The sequence below is a fragment of the Cnephaeus nilssonii genome, assembly GCF_951640355.1.
Source record: "Cnephaeus nilssonii genome assembly, chromosome: 16".
Classification (NCBI taxonomy): Eukaryota; Metazoa; Chordata; class Mammalia; order Chiroptera; family Vespertilionidae; genus Cnephaeus; species Cnephaeus nilssonii.
In genome coordinates this window covers 23,817,126-23,836,140 of record NC_137087.1, presented here as the reverse complement: position 1 = coordinate 23,836,140, position 19,015 = coordinate 23,817,126, and the positions used below count along the sequence as shown (strand labels likewise).

The 19,015-nt window shown below is 36.0% G+C and overlaps 1 protein-coding gene across 3 annotated transcripts in view; it reads right to left on the bottom strand.

The window, feature by feature from the left end:
* The window catches only part of CTNNA3 (catenin alpha 3), a 1,396,025-nt gene that overhangs the window by 111,660 nt on the left and 1,265,350 nt on the right, over window positions 1–19,015 (bottom strand). For all 3 annotated transcript variants that reach the window (XM_079794118.1, XM_079794119.1, XM_079794120.1), the window contains one exon: window positions 7,981–8,162. In XM_079794118.1, the coding sequence (XP_079650244.1) occupies window positions 7,981–8,162 (182 nt within the window). The remainder of the gene's footprint in view (window positions 1–7,980; window positions 8,163–19,015) is intronic.

Here is a 19,015-nt window from a genome sequence, read left to right as displayed (position 1 = left end):
ACTAGTTACTTGAAAAATAATTCCCCAGGTAGTTTGAGTAAATATTTAAACCGAAAAGTCAAAACGTCAATGAAGTAACTTATATGAGGTCACAATATGTTGATGGACTTTAAAAACATTTTCTAGGTTCCAAATAGTTACAATAAGTTATTTTGAAGTCCATTTGAATAACGTCCCCACATATGTGGGTAAATTATAATAATATTTTTAATGTTCAAAGGATAAAATATTTAATGTTTTAATGCCTGCAAATCATTTTCTTTACATTTATTTATATTTTCCCTGCATGCTACAAATATATTCAGATCTGAAATTTGATTGAACCCTTTCCCGAAGTGTTCTCTTTACCAGCAGGACGTAAGGACATGTTCTTTGCAGACAATGATGGGATTTTGTAGCACAGGGGATTTTTCTAAGGAAGACTTAGAATTCAGTTCTCCCTTCTAAAACATTTAATTGCCAAGAATATATAATTCTAATATATAAAACTCTGGCTATGTTGGCCTCCACAATAATGGAATTGTGATAGTTCTTTCTTTTATATCAGGCGTCCTCAAACTACGTCCCGTGGGCCACATGCGGGTGTTTTTGCCGTTTTGTTTTTTTACTTCAAAATAAGATATGTGCAGTGTGCATAGGAATTTGTTCATAGTTTTTTTTTTTAAACTATAGTCCGGCCCTCCAATGGTCTGAGGGACAGTGAACTGGCCCCCTGTTTAAAAAGTTTGAGGACCCCTGTTTTATATACTTCTTTTGTTTTCATAGATGAACATATTTGAATGCAATAAAAATTACATGAATTAGCATTTGTGATATAAATCTCATGTTTACAGTAAAAATGGAGTATAACAAAGTAAACATAAACATTTGGAAGCAGAGAATAAGCTTCCATGAAGAATGTAAAATCACCAGTAACTCTGCCATTATGAGCCAAGGATGGCAGCCTAATGTTTTAACCCTTTGCACTCGCTTGCTCTTTTCTCGATTCCTTTATTCTACTTGGGATTTAATTTTTTTAATACCCCAGATTTTACAAAGCGCGGCAGTAGAATAAAAACTGGAGTATCTTTTCATACAAACTTATTTATTTGGATTTTTTTTATATTTCAAATTATTGATACATTCAATAACCGTCACACTCGACATCCGAGTGCAAAAGGTTAAGTGTTATAATAACTACAGTGATAATGATAATTAATATCTATATAGTTGCACCCAACTTACCAGTGCCTATTTTGGCAAGACCAAGCAGAAAGGAACTGGCTAATGAGTCTGTGATAGCCACCGTAGGGCACTGAGATCAATTCCCACCACAATCAGGGGATGTGGCTACTCAAGGAGAATATCAAAGATGGCCTTCAAGGTGGGCACTTATTCCAAGTGAAGGGTGGAACAGGTAGAGGCAAATATCTGTAATCAAGGTAGAGTGTGTAGTAGAACCCAAAGACCCAGAGAAAGTAAGAGAGAAGTTTATCTAGAGAGAGAACCACACTACCCCAGATTGAAAAAGACTTAAGCAACTACATACAACAGTAGCAAGAATTTAGTATCTTTCTGAGGCTCACTTCCGAAAACATCGCCTGGTATAAACACACACCTGATCACAAGAAAAGAATGAGTGAAATTCACAATCTGAAGCCCAAGCGAAGGGCAGAAGGTGGCTGTGGTTGGATTGAGGCAGGGTTGCGATTTTGTGTGTCATGTGGTCACGAGAGACAAAGAGATCAAGATTTTTATGTGAGAACGGTTACAGTATAGGCCAAGTGGTACCGGCTGTATAAGAAAGGAAAGGCAGAATGACATGACTAAATAAATTGGGGAGTGCAGGGGTTATGAAAGGATCTGAGATAAGAGAATATGATAAGATTAAAGACAATAAAATTTTTGGAAATGAGAGAGTTAGACACAAGAGTGGAATTTTAAGATATCAAATGGGGAAAAATTTAGAATACATTCATCAAAGTACCATAGAATAGAAAATAACCTGCACTAATTAAAGGTTCTTAAAACACAGAGAGAATGAGACTGATAAAATTATTTATATTCACAAAGGTCCATCTATTGAGACATTTCACTTTTTTTTAAAACCAGTAAATTTTAAATTCATTGGACTATTGGTTTAGGATATAGATTATCACAGATAGCTTTTTTTCCTATAAGAGTATTTTGTTTTTAAGTATAAAAATAAATATTGTTTATACAGTTATGGATCCATCACTATTCCAAAAAAGTGATTATCAGTTACATTTTTGAGAGACTGAATATGCAAATGGACAATGGCCAGCATAAATATGACAGTAGAACTTTGACCCACGACTTCTGCAGCAACTACCTTAAGAAATGAAACCACAGCTTCCGTAGAACTGGCCCAGAATTGTCAGGAGTTGGACAACAGCAGCCGCCTACCTACATTTGCCTTTGCTTTAAATTCAGCAACAATCAGAGAAAGCAAAATATGTTCCCCAAACCAACCACATAAAATGCCCTGCTTCTAATTAGCCCACCTGCATCTTTCCTATGTCCACAAACTCCAATCCAAGATGCCTGAAGTCTTCATTTTCATTCCTCCCCGCCCCCATTTGGAAGCATTTCCTCTTCCCTGCCTGCCTTTGAGTCTCCACCAAGAGCAAATGATGGTAGCTAATGCCATAGCCTCTGTATGTTCTCATTTGGGGTGGGGGTGTCTTTGTTTATTCTTACATTTCTGATAGTTTAGTCTCCTGTGCTCTAAGAAAATGCAAATTTTAATTCTGTCCACCTGAAATATGCGGAGTCACACAGTACAGAACTGTTTTGCCACTTGGAAATTGGCAAAGCCTTTTCACCCAATTCTCTCCTACATTCACTACAGATATTAAAGCGCTGGATTTCAGTAAAGAGGGTCTGTACTCTCACTCTCAGTTTTACTAAACAATTACTAAGAAGTACATTTTTACCAATTACTCATCACATCAGAATGATTGGCAGACAGAATTATTCTCCTTTATGTTAAAGCAGTGCTGAATAATTGTTTCCAGTGATTCAAAACTCTCACAACATAAACAAGCGGATTCCTTACAGAGAGAATATTCATGGGAGAGGCAATAAGAGCTTGAAGAAAAACAAAGCCATCATGGTAATGCACAGAAAACTAATTCTTCCTCCTGGTATTGTATTTATTTCAAATATAAAACAAATGCCTTCTGAAAGCTAAAACTGAATAGCCAGAAATGTTTTTTCAAAATCTTAAATGATCCACATACCTATTTTATGTTTTCAATCATCTTTCTAGATATTTATGTGTATATTTAATATAAATGAGGCAGAATTCATAGCTTTATGAAAACAAAAATTAAATTTATCTCTTTATAGCTTAAATCATAAGATATAAGGTTGCTTTTTTATTATTGGATTAATGATTTATTCCGTTTGGGGAAGGTAAAGTGGAAGGACCTGCCCACCACAGAGTTGAGTAAGACTTTAAAAAGCCCCTGTGTGAACACCACAGCCTTGGGCATGACGGGACCTTGCTTCATCCTCCCAGCGCAGAAGGCGCACATTCTACAGAGCGGAGCAAGGAAAGGTTATTTATTTTAAAGGAAGTTCACAATGAAAATTAATTAAACCCTGGCCGTAACTGCAAATGTCAAAATACAAATTTCCTCCAGTGACTATTTTTTAACCACTAGGGTAAAATAAAAAAAAAGAGAGAAAAAAGAAACTGTTCAATATTTATTATTCTCTTGGCTGTGTGAACTAAGCCATTTAAATGGCCATTGTTGTTAAACACATTATATTAGAATATAAACATTTCATCTCAAAAAACGTAAAACAAGCCATGTGCAGAGAGATTTCATATGTAAGGAACAAAGGGATGTGACTCAGAGAACACAGGAGTTTTTCTGCGTCTCAGCCATGCTTCCCAAAGGCTTTAATTCTGAAGCCCTCGCTGAAGAGAGACAAGGTGAGCTCCTACCCCTCCCTCCTCATTTTCTAGTCCGTTGCTCAGAATGGTACCTTAGAAAAGAAAGGTGGGGCGGAAAGCTTTCCTAAACGCAAGCACATGTCCAGTGAAGGTATGCAAAAGGCGAGGGCAAACAAGGGGACCCCCAGCAAGTCTTAAATCCTTCAGCCTGGTTTCTAGAAAATGCCAGGCACTGAAGAAAAGAACCTCTGAGTTTCAGTGTGATAAGGTAACATAGTATATGTGACTGTATGGAGGGCCCTTCGCCAAGACAAAATCATGTTTAACACACTAACTTCCGACTTTTCTTGCCCTAGAATGAATGCACACAGTGGGAGCGACAGAGAGGCCTTACTCTGTTTGAAATTGTGCACAAACAGCCACAGAAAACCTGCGCCAGGCCGCCAGCGTAGGCTCAGTGGCGTACTACGTGGTCAGTGTGCCAAGGGGCATAACCCCGGGCTCAGAAATGGCTACACGTTTACAGAGTAATTTTTCCAGCCCCGGATACAGTACTTCGTAGAAATGCATCAAGTTTCTATTAGCCAGACTTTGCAAAGTCTATTTAATGAAGTGGGTCTCCCAACTGTGGTGGCTAGAGCCCCCTGGGTTGAATCTCTGCCAACAGTGTCATCCAAACCTTCCTGTCATTCTTCCAGACTCTCATTCCTAGAATTCTTTGGTTTCCATCATATCACCATCATGACCACAATTGTTGAATAGTTCTGTACTTCTTATTTCTTAAAAAAAACTGTCCATTTTCTAAGTCTTTTTTTATAGTCTATCACTTCCTTCATGCCTCTCTTAACATCTTCCTGTATTTATATAATTTTATATGCCCCCCCTCCCCGCCCCTGAGTCAGACCCACCTCCTGGCCTCCACCTTTGTGGGTTTTCTCATGTATACCATCTCATTCCACAATCCAATTTCCATATCTCAATTACAATCTAATACAAAATTCACTTGCTCATATTTTTGTTCTCTGCTTACTCTCCCCCCACACTGATACTCCCTCTCTTCTGAAATCCTTATGTGCTTACAGCTGTAAGTATACAGTGCATTACATAATTATTGTCATTTCTAATGTATCTGTTTTCCCCTTGGGGAAAATATTGGGTCTTCTTTGTTTAACACTAAGGTAAAGACTTCTAATACAATGAGTAGGTACCCAGATTCTGAGGTTGGAACAACTTCAGTTGGAAGTCATTTCATTTGTGTCTCCTTGAACAATTTGCCTGACCTCTATGAATCTCACTTTCTTTAACAATAAAATGGACAATACAATAATCAATCAAAACATCCTGAAAATAAAATGAGAAAACATAAATTCATTATAGTATAGAACATAGTAAGCTTTCATCAAACTTTACCATGTTAAGCCTATTAATAACTAGAGGCCTGGTGCATGAAATTCATGCACGGGCAGTGGGGCGTGGGTGTGTCCCTCAGCCCAGCCTGCACCCTCTCCAACCTGGAACAGCCCTCTCACAATCCAGGACTGCTGGCTCCCAACCGCTCACCTGCCTGTCTGCCTGATTGCTCCTAATTGCTTCTGCCTGACAGCCTGATCACCCCCTAACCACTACCCTGGCCAACCTGATCGACACCTAACTGCTCCCCTGACAGCCTGTCTGCCCCTAACTGCCCTCCCCTGCAGGCCTGGTCACCCCTAACTGTCCTCCTCAGCAGGCCTGGTCCCCGCCAACTGCCCTCCCCTGCTGGCCCAGTCACCCCTAACTTCCCTCCCTTGCCAGCCTGGTCCCCCCCAACTGCCCTCCCCTGCAGGCCTAGTTGCTCCCAACAGCCCTTCCCTGCTGGCCTGGTTGCCCCCAACTGCCCTCCCCTGTATGCCTGGTCCCCCCCCAACTGCCCTCCTATGCAGGCCTGGTCCCCCCCAACTGCCCTCCCCTGCAGGCCATCTTGTGGCAGCCATCTTGTGTCCACATGGGGGTGGCCATCTTGTGTGTTGGAGTGATGGTCAATTTGCATATTACCTCTTTATTATACAGGTGTTGGAGACTGGGTGTAAACTGACAGAGTCCTTGCACCCAAAGGGACTGATAAGAATCAGTCCCCTACCCACATAGTGTTCCCTGACTTGTTTTGATGGCACTTTCCTATTGTCAGCAGAATGAGCAAAATGAGAGCGACCTTTCATAGCTTATCAGAAGTCTATAAATATTTACCGAGAATTTGGCTTCCTGCTTTATCTTAGAGATTAAGAGGAACAGAGAGTACATTCCTCTTAACTGAACTCCCATTCAGTATTTTTGTATTAAAGACATTACGCAGTTAATAAAGTTGCTGTAGTCAGTCAATGGCTTGCAGCCCTCCTGATCCTGCTTTCCTGTCTTGCTTTCTTTTCTCAATTCCCACCTCCCAACCTCAGCCCGGTTCACTCGTCAGGCTGGCCCTGACATATAGGATGAAATAGCCCAGCCAGTGTGGCTCCGTGGTTGAAAGCCAACCCATGAGCCAGGAGGTCACGGTTTAATTCCCGGTCAGGGTACATGCCTGGGTTGCGGGCTCAACCCCCAGTAGGGTGCATGCAGGAGGCAGCCAATGGATAATTGTCTCTCATCATTGATGTTTCTCTCTCCTTCTCCCTTCCTCTCTCTAAAATCAATAAAATAATAATGAAATAGCAGTAAAATAAAATGAGAAAAAAATCGAGCATTCAGTGACACTTTGGAAAAGATAATTTACTATTTATTCTTTTTATTCTTTTTTTTAAATTTATAGCTATTTAAAATCTATATGAGGGACATGAGGGACAGAGAGTGTACTACAGCGGTTGACTACTTGTTGATGAATACTGCAGGGCCAGCTATGACCCCATTCTCACAAGGCCCATTACAAACCAGGTAAAATACCTGTGCTGATATAAAAGAGCTGCATTTAATCCTCAGAAAAACATTTTAGTGACTGAGAAAACTCTTGAAAAGAATTGGGAATAAAAAAGAAGTAAATAAAAAATTTCATTCATTTTAAAATAATTGAAAATTTATCACAATTTATATGAACTTAAATTAAACTGAATCAGGATTTAGTTCAAGTACAAAATATTATCAGGGTCCAAAATTCAATTTTGCTACCCTGCCTTTACTGCTGTTTGAACTACAACATTCCTATTCTGCAGATGCCTTTGGCAGTGACACCTATAGATTGTGATGATGTTGGGCTGTTTAACTTTGCAAAACATGAAATGTGTCTATTTTCCAATAAGATATCACTTTGTGGGGTTGTGAATCCTCTTCTAACACTCGAGTTACAGCGTATGACACCCTTGATGTCACTGAGTCTCTTTTCCAAAGTCATTTCATCATCTGTTTCCAAAAAACATTCATTCCTTTGGGAGGGAGGAAGATGCAGAGCAAGAAAAACTTTACTGAAATCTGTATCCTCACCACCTGCTGGTGGCATATCTGTACCCTTCCATCATCCTAACCTCATTTTCCTTCTTTCCCAGTCTGAACCCAGTTATTTCCATATACATATATATATTCTAGTAGTTTCAATTTTCTTAGCCCTTTGAATTCTGCTGCAAATCCATTTTTATCACATTCATACACACAATCTATAATGCCTTATGTATATCATTGTTATTGTATTCAAATATATCTAGTTGCTGTTTCTGTAGCAAAAGGTTTCACTAATTTTGATTATATATAACTCAATATAACTTAAATTATGTAGCTATGGAAATCAGTCATTCAGATAGCTCTGACAGAGATAATAATTTGATTTACCAATTTTTTTGCAAAAGTAATATGCTCATATGATACACAGAGAAGATTCCTAAGGTAGGAGAGTATAAAGTGGATTCTAAAATTATTCATTGACAGTTTATAAGAAAATGCCATGTTTACCAACATCTCTAGAATGACACTCCTACAACTTTCTAATTGTATATTATTTGATTTTCCCCTACCACTTGTATTTTAGCACCTGACACTCAAAGAATCTTGAGGTTTTACTAATGTGACAAATATTTCAAACAGTTATAAGTATTGCACATCATTTCCTACATAATTACCTGGTGAAGTCTGTCATCTCCATCATGATCATACACATCTTCTTGGCCAGAACAATAATATCATTGCTTGTATCATCCCATATTTCAATCTCAGCATCCAGCTTACTCTTTACTTTCTTGAAATCAGCAACTTGCTCAGCAATCTTTTCCTTCTCTGCCTCAGGCAGTTGAGTCATCTTAGCCTAAAACATATGATAATTAGATTTGTAATTATTTCATTATGTCAAAAGGATTTTAGGAAGAACTGGTCAATAAAGAATGTTCATTAAATTTGTTCATTTAAAAACAGACATGTCATACTTTTTTGGTTCAAAATTCTTCTTTAAAATTTTAATTTATTGACTTGAGAGAGAGAGAGAGAAGAGAGAAACATCAATTTGTTTTTCCACTTATTTATGCATTCATGCATTTCTCTGGTTGATTCTTCTTTGTGTCCTGACCAGGAATCAAACCAGCAACCCTGGCCTGTCAGGACGATATTCTAAGCAACTGAGATACCAAGCCAGGGCTGCTAAAAGTCATATAATCAAAACTTTCTAGGTTTAATTTTTTATATGAAAAGGATATTGAATTATAATTTTTGCTCTAGAACTACAATGTTAAATTTGAGAATAATAATGTATAATTTTGTGTCTGACATTTTAAAATATACTCCTTAATATACCCAGTTATTTCCATATTCATTATAGTATAGAACATAGTAAGCTTTCATCAAACTTTACCATGTTAAGCCTCTTATTAATAACTAGAGGCCTGGTCATGCACGGGCAGTGGAGGGTGGGTGTGTCCCTCAGCCCAGCCTACACCCTCTCCAACCTGGAACAGCCCTCTCACAATCCAGGACTGCTGGCTCCCAACCTCTCACCTGCCTGTCTGCCTGATTGCTCCTAATTGCTTCTTATATGTCAAATATAATGTCAAACTTCTCAAATATCTAACATTAAAAATTTAAATTAACACCAACTTATGTAATGCATTGCATAGTTGAAAACCATATAGCCCTGGCCAGGGGGCTCAGTTGGTTGATGCATCATCCCATACACCAAAAGGATGCCTGTTCAATTCCCATTCAGGGCACATACCCAGGTTGCAGGTTCAATCTCTGGTTGGGGTGCATAGGGGAGGCAACCAATTGATGTTTTCTCTCACATCGATGTTTCTCTGATCTCTCTCTCTTCATCCTTCAAAAAGTAGAAATATAACAAAGTTTATCTTGAAATGAGATTATGTCTATGTATGTGTATATAGTCAGATTCTTACATAAATACTGACTATATATTGGTAAACAGTAAACAATATACATTTATAAATCATATGTATATTAAAAAGCATCCATATATATATATATATATATATAACCATAAGAATGTATGTATATTTTGTGCACATAAACCCATTCAGGTTTATATGTACATACAAATTATTTTGGAAGAATAGTAAAATGTTATCAACAGGGTTTATTAATACAGCCCTCCCTAATTAACATTCTGAATTTTGAGGTGCTATTCTCCCATGCACAGTAAACTTAATGTGTTGGCATAGAATCAATTATTTGGATATGCTGTATTTTGAACAGTATGCAACTTGTGTCATCCACTTGCAATTTAAAATGTGGGATAGTTAGAAAACCATCTGCATCCCTAAACTACCATACGTACAGCCTTAGCGCCTGGGACCTATAACTTTTTGTTAAGTTAATAAAAAGTTGAAGGAAAAGTAATTTGATAATATCAGTACCATAAAATTCCATGTGGCAATCTATGCAAATAAATTTTCAAAAATAATCCATAAATATTGTAATAGTAGAATGAGTCCATAGGTATGAGAGGTAAATGGAATTTATTTATTGATTATTCACATAGAATATGTGATGTCTACTATGCCTATTTATTTCCAGATGCTAGTCTATGGGACACCTACATATGGGGAAATAAGAAGAGATCATTTCAAAAGGGCTTTGAAATATTCTGGATACCAGGTTTAGAATACTGAACACTTTATTGACTCAATACTGCACAGGGCAGGCCAAAAAAAAATGCTTCAATATATGAATGAAGAATTTACAAGAATGGTAAATGAAAAATCCAACCAAAAATACAATTAAAAACCTAATATAAAATATCTGACATTTATTATCTATTCATTATAAATCTAACTCAGGGTCTAAAATAACTATAAAGTTACTATAGTTATTTATAAAGGGTATCTATACAATCTCAGGATTAATTATCCATGCTTAAATTTTAACCTATTAAAGAAAATAAACTACAAGGCTTTCTGATTAAAAGTTGCTTTTAAATTCCTTAGTATACTGCTTGAATGCTCAATAAATGATAGCTATTTCCAATCCAGTATGAAAATTATCAAAATATATTTACCTATGTAGCACTTAAAATTTTCTTGTTTCATTTTTATTTTATTTGAAGAATTAAATTAAACTATGAGTCTAGGATTTTAATTGATGAACTTATACAGAAGACTCTGCCTTAGGATCAAAACATAGTTCATATTTTCCTTCCTTGGGAAATGGGGCCTAGGAGATACGTTACATGAAGAGCAACTTTTCCTGCTACTAGCATATTGCAGGGTATGCAAATGAACAACTCATGTATGTTTGAAATCAATAGCATGTAAGCACATTAAGTAAATTATAAGCTCTCAATACATTAAACTAGCTTGACGATAGAAATGAATTTTCTCCATCTTCACCACAGGTCACTATCATTATCTCCATTTTCATAAGACTGTTTTTAAATTTTGAAATAATAATAGGTATAGGTAGATTCAATTGGGGCCTCTTTTTTTGTAGTCTTTACCTCAGAGATAATAAATCCATGACCCTGGATCTAATAAATAATTTTGAAGTGCACACTGGTATATCATGAACAATTATTCACTATCCTCATAATAAAGTTAAAACTATTCAAGAAGTGATCTGATTAAGTGTATTTCTAGTTCTATTCCTTGGAATGCTACTGATTTCCAATGTGACCTTGAAGAAGTCACTTACCCATCTTCTCTGAGTTTCCCTAGACACAAAAATAATAATAGTGGCAGCTGCCACCCACCAGCCAGGAGGGAACAGTTTCGATTATTGGGTAACATTGGCACTGACCTTGTCATGAACAGGAATGTCATCAATTGCACTAGGTTTCCTTAATAACATCTCAATTTACATGGGGAATTACAACTGGCAGATGTTTACTTTTGACAAGATGAGGAGATGAGGGCCAAAAGTTGGGCAATAGTTTACAAAATTACAAGTTCTAGTAAATTCTGACTCTTTCTCACAGAAGGAACGACATCAATAAAGCATTAAGTTAATGACTGACACCTTTACTGAAATTTTTAGTGCTTCTATGAATGATTTGTTGTATGCTATCAATTTCAATAATTATGAAAATTTCAAAATAGCACTTAAGAGAATGTTTATAATTTAGGAATTGAGGGTGAAAGTTCCTTATTGGGTTATTTTATGCGGCATAAGCAAAGAAACTGATGTACAAAGGTTTAAATCAATCAGGCAAGTAGACTATCCAATGTTATGACTGCCTGGCTATATGTCTCAGTTCCTGCTCAAATCTATAAGTAGAACTCTGACTAAACTTAAGGCTTTTTGAATTACTGCCATTTAAATGAGATTATATTGTATGTCAATTGACTTTTGGTGTTTTTTGCCAAAGACAATGAAAACAGATAATGTTTATATATATTCCAACCACTCCTCTATGCAATTTACAACTATTTAAACTTTAATCTTCATAGCAACTCTGTGAGGTAAGGATATTATTATCCTAAATTTATAGATTATGAAACTGAGTCTCCAAAGGTTAAGTTATCTTTTCAAGAGTATAGTGTTAGTATACACTGTGCTCATGGATCAGAAGAATTAATATTGTTAAAATGTCCATATTACCCAAAGCAATATTCAGATTCAATGCAATCCCTATTAAAATACCAATTGAATTTTTCATAGAACCAGAACCAATATCCTAAACTTATATGAACTCAAACAGTCAAAGCAATCTTAAGAAGAACAAAGCTGAAGTTACTAAACTCACAGACTTCAAACTATACTACAGAACTATAGTAATGCTGTGTGGTACTGGCTAAAACAAAAACAAACACAGAAATAAAATAACAAAAAAACAGACATATGGATCAATGGAAGAGAATAGAGAGGCCAGAAACAAAACCCAGGCTTATATGGTCAATTAATCTATGACAAAGGAGTCAAGAATATACAATGAATAAAAGACAGTCTCTTCAATAAACAGTGTTAGGAACATTGGCAGATACATGCAAAAATAAATAAATAAAACCACTTTCTTACATTATATACATAAATAAACTCAAAATGGATTGAAGACTTAAATGTAAGACATGAAACCATAAAACTCCAAGAAGAAAACAGGCAGTAATTATTTAACATCAGTCTTAACAATATTGTCATGGATATAGCTCTGCAGACAAGGGTAACAAAAGGAAAAATAAACTAAAGGGATTTCATCAAACTAAAAGCTTTAGCACAGTGAAAAACCATCAACAAAAGAAAGGGGGGGGGGGAGAAAAGGGCAACGTACTAAATGGGAGACAATATTTGCAAATGATATATCCAATAAGGAGTTCAAATATATACAGGAATTACACAATGCAGTATTAAAAATATACACAAACAATCCAATTTAAAATTGGGCAAATGGTCTGAATAGACATTTTTCTGAAGAAAATATACACAGATAACCAAGAGACTCATGAATAGATGCTCAACACTGCTAATCATTATGGAAATGCAAATCAAATCCATACTGAGACATCACTTCAAACCTGCCAGAATGGCTATTATAAAAAGACAACAAATATCAAATGTTAGCGAAGATGTGGAGAAAAGGGAACCCTTGGGCACTATTGGTGAAATTGTAAATTGGTGCAGCTACTATGGAAAAGAGTATGGAGGTTTCTCAAATAATTAAAAACAGAACTACCATATGATCCCGCAATTCTACCTCTGAAATCAAAAATACTAATTCATAAGGATATATGCATCCCTGTGTTCACTTGTAGAATTATTTACAACAGCTGAGATATAAAAATAACGTACCTGTTCATCGATAGATCAATGGATCATTGGTGCACGTGCGCGCGCACGCGCGCGCGCACACACACACACACACACACACACACTCGAATCACTGGAATATTACTTAGCCATAAGAAGAATGAAATCTTGCCATTTGCAATAACTTGGATGGGCCTAGAGGATATTATGTTAAGTTAAGTAAGTCAGAGAAAGACAAATATATTATTTCATCTATATGTGGAATATTAAAAACTATAATTAAAACAAAACAAAAACATACTCATAGGTACAGAGAACAAACTATTGGTTGGCAGGGGTATTGGGGGAAAAAAGGTATAGGGGATTAAGAGTTACAAAATTCCAGTTTTAAAATAAATAAACCATGAGGATGTAATGTATAACATAGGGAATATAGTCAATAATATCATAATAAGTTTGTATGGTGACAGATGGTTACTAGACATATTGTTAGTGATCATTTTGTTAGGTATCCATACCTTGTCAAATCACTAAACTTTAAAACTAAAATTAATATAGATTATTTGTCAACTAAACCTTAATAATAATAAAAAAAGATTATAGTATTGGTAAATGGCAGAGCAGGATGCAAACCCAGAAACTTTGGTCTAGAGTTTTTGATCTATCACTATGCAAGAAACATGAGCAAATTTTTCACAGTCTACGTATACCAAAATATGCACATTCTCCTACATGGTATTTAGCACCTTCTACTTGGGGACATAATTGCTTTCTAGAGAATAGCCACATTATCTTTTAGAAGCTAAGTTTCCTCATCTGTAAACTAGAAACAATGCTATTCACCTAACAGGCTGTTGTAGTGATCAAATGAAGGAATGTATATGAGTACACTTTTTAAATTCTTAAGTGCTAGTAAATTCCAACTGTTACACTAACAGATTCAGTTCTTCACTCTATGCATTGATCCTTAGAATTTTCTTCTGCTATTATCCTCTTTTATTTTTTAAAAACAAAATTTGTATTCTCCCATTAATCACTGAGCATTTTCAAGTATATATGTCATTTACAATTTTTAGCTCTAAAACAGGGCTAGCAGAATTTTTCGGTAAAGGGCGAGATGTAAATAGTTTGCACTGTGGAGGCCATACCATACCGCTCTATTGAATTACTTAGGTAGGTTGCTGTTGTATTACAAAAGTAGATGTAGACATTCTGCAAACAAATGAGTGTGGTTGAGTTCCAACAAAACATTACATGGACACTGAGACTCAAATGTTATTAGTTTTCACATGTCAATTATTATGATTACATCTATTCTAATTTTTTCATCCATTTAAAAATATAAAAACCACCCTTAGCTCCCAGACTGCATAAAAACAGTGGCAGCCACATTTGACCTGATGGCTGTAGTTCACCAACGCTTGCCAAATCCTTTATCCTCTTGGTTTTTATGTTTCTCAGAAATACTGCCTCCCACCTACTCTTCAAATCTCATTTTAAAAAAAATTATTTCCTCTTTTACCTAGGTAATTCTGTTAAGCTAAAGTTTGTCCATTTTATCTCTAAAACGTATACCATCTCCATATTTTTCTTTGTATTCCCATTACTGCTATGTATGTAGGAGTTTTAATTTTCTCTTTCATTTCAATCCTCTTTACTACCACTTGATTCAATCTTTCTGACTTTGTAGAGTTGTGCAATTCTTCAGCAAAAAAAACAAACACACAACTTCCTTATCTTCTTACTAAATAAAGAATACTAACTCCTTAAATACCATCATAAAACATGTTCAATTAAAGTGGAAAATTCATATAGACAAATGCCCAAGTCATAAATGTGAAGTTTGAACTATTTTTACAAACTTGAGCAAATCCATGTATCTAGCAAATCAAGAAACAAAAAGATGACCAGTATCTCAGAAACTTCCTGAGTCCTATTCTGGTCACTATTTCCCAAGAACAAGCATTATCGTGATTTCCATAACCGTAGATTTTTTTTCTGTTTTTGAACCTTAGAAAAATAGAATAATAGTATATGTGCTTTAGTCTGGCTTTTTATGTTCAACATTTATATATTCAAAATTTATCTATACTGTTGCATGGAGTTATAGACTGCTTATTTTCATTGTTCTATACATGTAGTGTTCCACTATGCAAACTTACACTATTTTAAATCTGTTTTTCTATTAATGAACTTTTTGGAAGCATCCCATTGTTGGCTATTATGAATACTGAGTATTGAATACTGAATACTCTTGTACTTTTGGTACACAAATGGGTGCATTTTTCTTTTTTAAAAATATATTTATTATTTATTTCAGAGAGGAAGGGAGAGAGAAACATCAGTGATGGGAGAGAATCATTGATCGGCTGCCTTCCGCACGGCCCCTACTGGGGATCAAGCCCACAACCGGGGCATGCCCTTGACCAGAATTGAACCCAGGACCCTTCAGTCTGCAGGCCGATGCTCTATCCACTGAGCCAACCCAGCCAGGGCAGATGCATTTTTCTTGAGTATACATCTAGGAGTAGATGTATTTAGATCACAGGGACCATCATGATTTTTGCCCCATCAGCTTTTCAAGGTCATTTCACTTTCCTTTCAGGTACTCTCTCAAGCTAAACTAAGCTATTTGCTGTGGCAGGTAAATATTTTGAGATACTGCACAATAATTATTTTGTTCAACTACTTCCCTTTCCCATATCTGTTCATCCAAACTTAATCATATGTCCAAGCCAAGTTCATAGATTACATCACCTATCTCCTCTGGAGGTCTGCAAAAAATTCAGAACATGTTATCAGTTCTTTCCTCAAGATGTTCATATTGTTCTCTGTCAGAGTCTAATTATTTGTGAACATAAACATCTTATCTCATTTACTTGAAGGAAGATCTTTGAAAGTAAACTTTTTTTTTTTTTCAGAATAGTGGTAACTATCTACCATATATCTATTTTTAATTGTGGTTTTATTGGTCTCCTTCCCCTAGAATATAAATTCCCTGAAAATAGAAACATATAATAATAAATGTTTGTTTATAGCTGTTAACAAAATAATCAAGAAATGAAGAATAACAGGCTCGTGGGATCAACATTTTATAGGATTTATTTGCATTTTCGTTATCACCTATCTTTATACATTTCCAAGATCTAACCTCTACAAGGTAGAAATTAATTTCTCCTATAATTTTTTCTGTCTACTTTCAAACTTGAATCCACATTATTTTTGTAAGACTGTATTAATTGCACAAATGAACTTCTCATCTTTGCTTTATCTACTTTTTTATTTCATTATGCTCATTGCTACTACTTAAAATATTGCTATTACATTATTTTTTACTTAAAAACTTTCAATACTTTTCATTACCTCCTAAAAAAGATATAAATAAAAAAGTGGTATAATGGATAACATGCAAAAATTGTTGTCATACAGACCTCCATTCAAGCACCAACTATGCCAGCTACTATCTGTACAGCAAGTAACTTAACCATGCTGAACTCCAAATTAATCACATGTTAAAAGATGATAAACTTTTTAGAAGTTTTCTGACAGAGTTATGTCTCTAAATAATGATAACTAGAATATGTTATATCCTTAGTAAATGATACTTTTGATTAACGTACATAAATTCTTCAGCCGAGACTTTTCACAATAATGTGAGAAAGGACAGTTAAAAATATTCACCAAGCTTGCCGAAACCGGTTTGGCTCAGTGGATAGAGCGTCGGCCTGCGGACTCAACGGTCCCAGGTTCGATTCCTGTCAAGGGCATGTACCTTGGTTGCGGGCACATCCCCAGTGGGGGGTGTGCAAGAGGCAGCTGATCGATGTTTCTCTCTCATCGATGTTTCTAACTCTCTATCCCTCTCTGTAAAAAATCAATAAAATATATTAAAAAAATATATTCACCAAGTTTTATATATCACACTAGAGGCCCGGTGCACAGATTTGTGCACTGGTGTGGTCCCTCGGCCTGGCCTGTGAGTATCAGGCTTAAACTGGCTCTCTGACATCCCCCGAGGGGTCCAGGATTGCGAGAGGGTGCAGGCCAGGCCAGGGGACCCCACCAGTGCACAATTGGGGCCAGGGAGGGACCGCAGGAGGGCTCCAGAGCATTTCCAGCCTATCTCATACAGTCCAAATTGGCCAGACCCCAGCAGCAAGCTAATCTACCAGTCGGAGCATCTGCCCCCTGGTGGTCAGTGTGTGTCATAGCGACTGGTTGAATGGTCAAATGAGCAGTTGGACACTTACCATATTAGGCTTTTATTATATAGGATGAGTAAAATCAGATGATTTTTGAATTTAGTGAATGGTACAAGAGGTTGAGTATATGGTTAACAGAAGATTAGACTTTGGGTGATAGGCGCACAATGCCATACACAGATGATGCAGCATAGAATTGTACACTTGAAACCTATATATAATTTTATTAACGAATGTCACCCAATAAAATTAATAAACAATATTCACCTAGCTATTTCACAGAGCTCAGGCAGAGACCAAGTAAAATATTTTATGTAAATACATTTCACAAGCAATAAACCAACATAAAAATATAAGGTCCTCATAATCATTTAATTATCAGAAGCTCTGGAATCCAAATTGCTTATTTTTCACATAAGGAAACTGAGTACCAGGAAGAGAAATGAATTGAAAAATATTGTCCTGGTGGTTAGTGGCAGATTTAGTATTCAAATCCGTGTGTTACTATAGTTCTCTCTCCCCACAAAATTCTTGTGCTTTACTTAGCTGTAACTTTTTCATGGAAATTTAATTAAGCAATCATATAAGTTATACTTTCCCTATCCATAAACATGGATGAAACACACAGAAATAGAATTTTATTACTAAGTAAGCCACCATTACAATTTTTTAAACTTATACATGTTAGGAAATTCCTAACCAATTAATATTATTCATATAGGTGGGTAGCTAAAACTCAACATTTAAAATCAAATGCATGGTGTATGCATATTGAATGAATATATCTAAAAGGAAAATTCTTGTTCTTACCCTTGTGTGTTAACTGAATTTAATAGTAGCTTTTATGTGTGTTTTTAATAAGCCTAGAGGCATTTGGGAAATAATGTGTTTAATATGTCAAAAATATAAATAGTAGGACATTTTGCTAGAGTTTAGAAAATCTGAAGTGCTGCTGGCAGAAATTCAACTTGCTTAAAATTTCAAGAACAAATTCATGAAAAAGGCTTGTGCATTGATATTTTAAGAATACTAAACTGCGATTTCAGAAAACAGTGTGGAGTGTCCTCAAAAAGTTAAAAATGGAACTGCCATTTGACCCCGTGACCCAACTTCTAGGAATATATCCTAAGAAGCTTGAAATACCAATCAGAAAAAAATATATGTACCCTGATGTTTATAGCAGTGTTATTTACAATAGCTAAGATCTGGAAACAGTCCAAGTGCCCATCAGTAAATGAGTGGATAAAAAAAAAAAAAAGTGGTACATTTACACAATTGAATACTAAGCAGCTGTAAAAAAGAAGGATCTCTTACCCTTTGCAAAAGCATGGAGGGACCTGCAGAGTATTATGTTAGGTGAAATAGCCAGTCAGAGAAAGACAAGTATGACATGATCTTACTCATATGTGAAATCTAATGAAAATAAACTGATACACAAAATAGATCCAGAGACATAGAAGCATGGAAAAGATTGTACAATCTCAGAGGGAAGCAGGGGAGGGTGGGTGGGTAGGAAGAGTTCAACCAAAGAACTTGTAAGCATAAACCATGGACACAGACAATAGGGTGGTGAAGGCCTGTGGCAGGGGCAGGGGCAGGCTACAAGAGGTCAATGGGGGGGGCGGAAAGGAGGACACATGTAATACTTTCAAAAATAAAGATTTTTTTAAAAAACCTGATATAAGTATCCCAATACTTTTGAAGATGTGTACCTAGCATGGTCATATATTTCTTGTAATATATGTTTTAGCTGTATGGTTAACACCAATCCTTT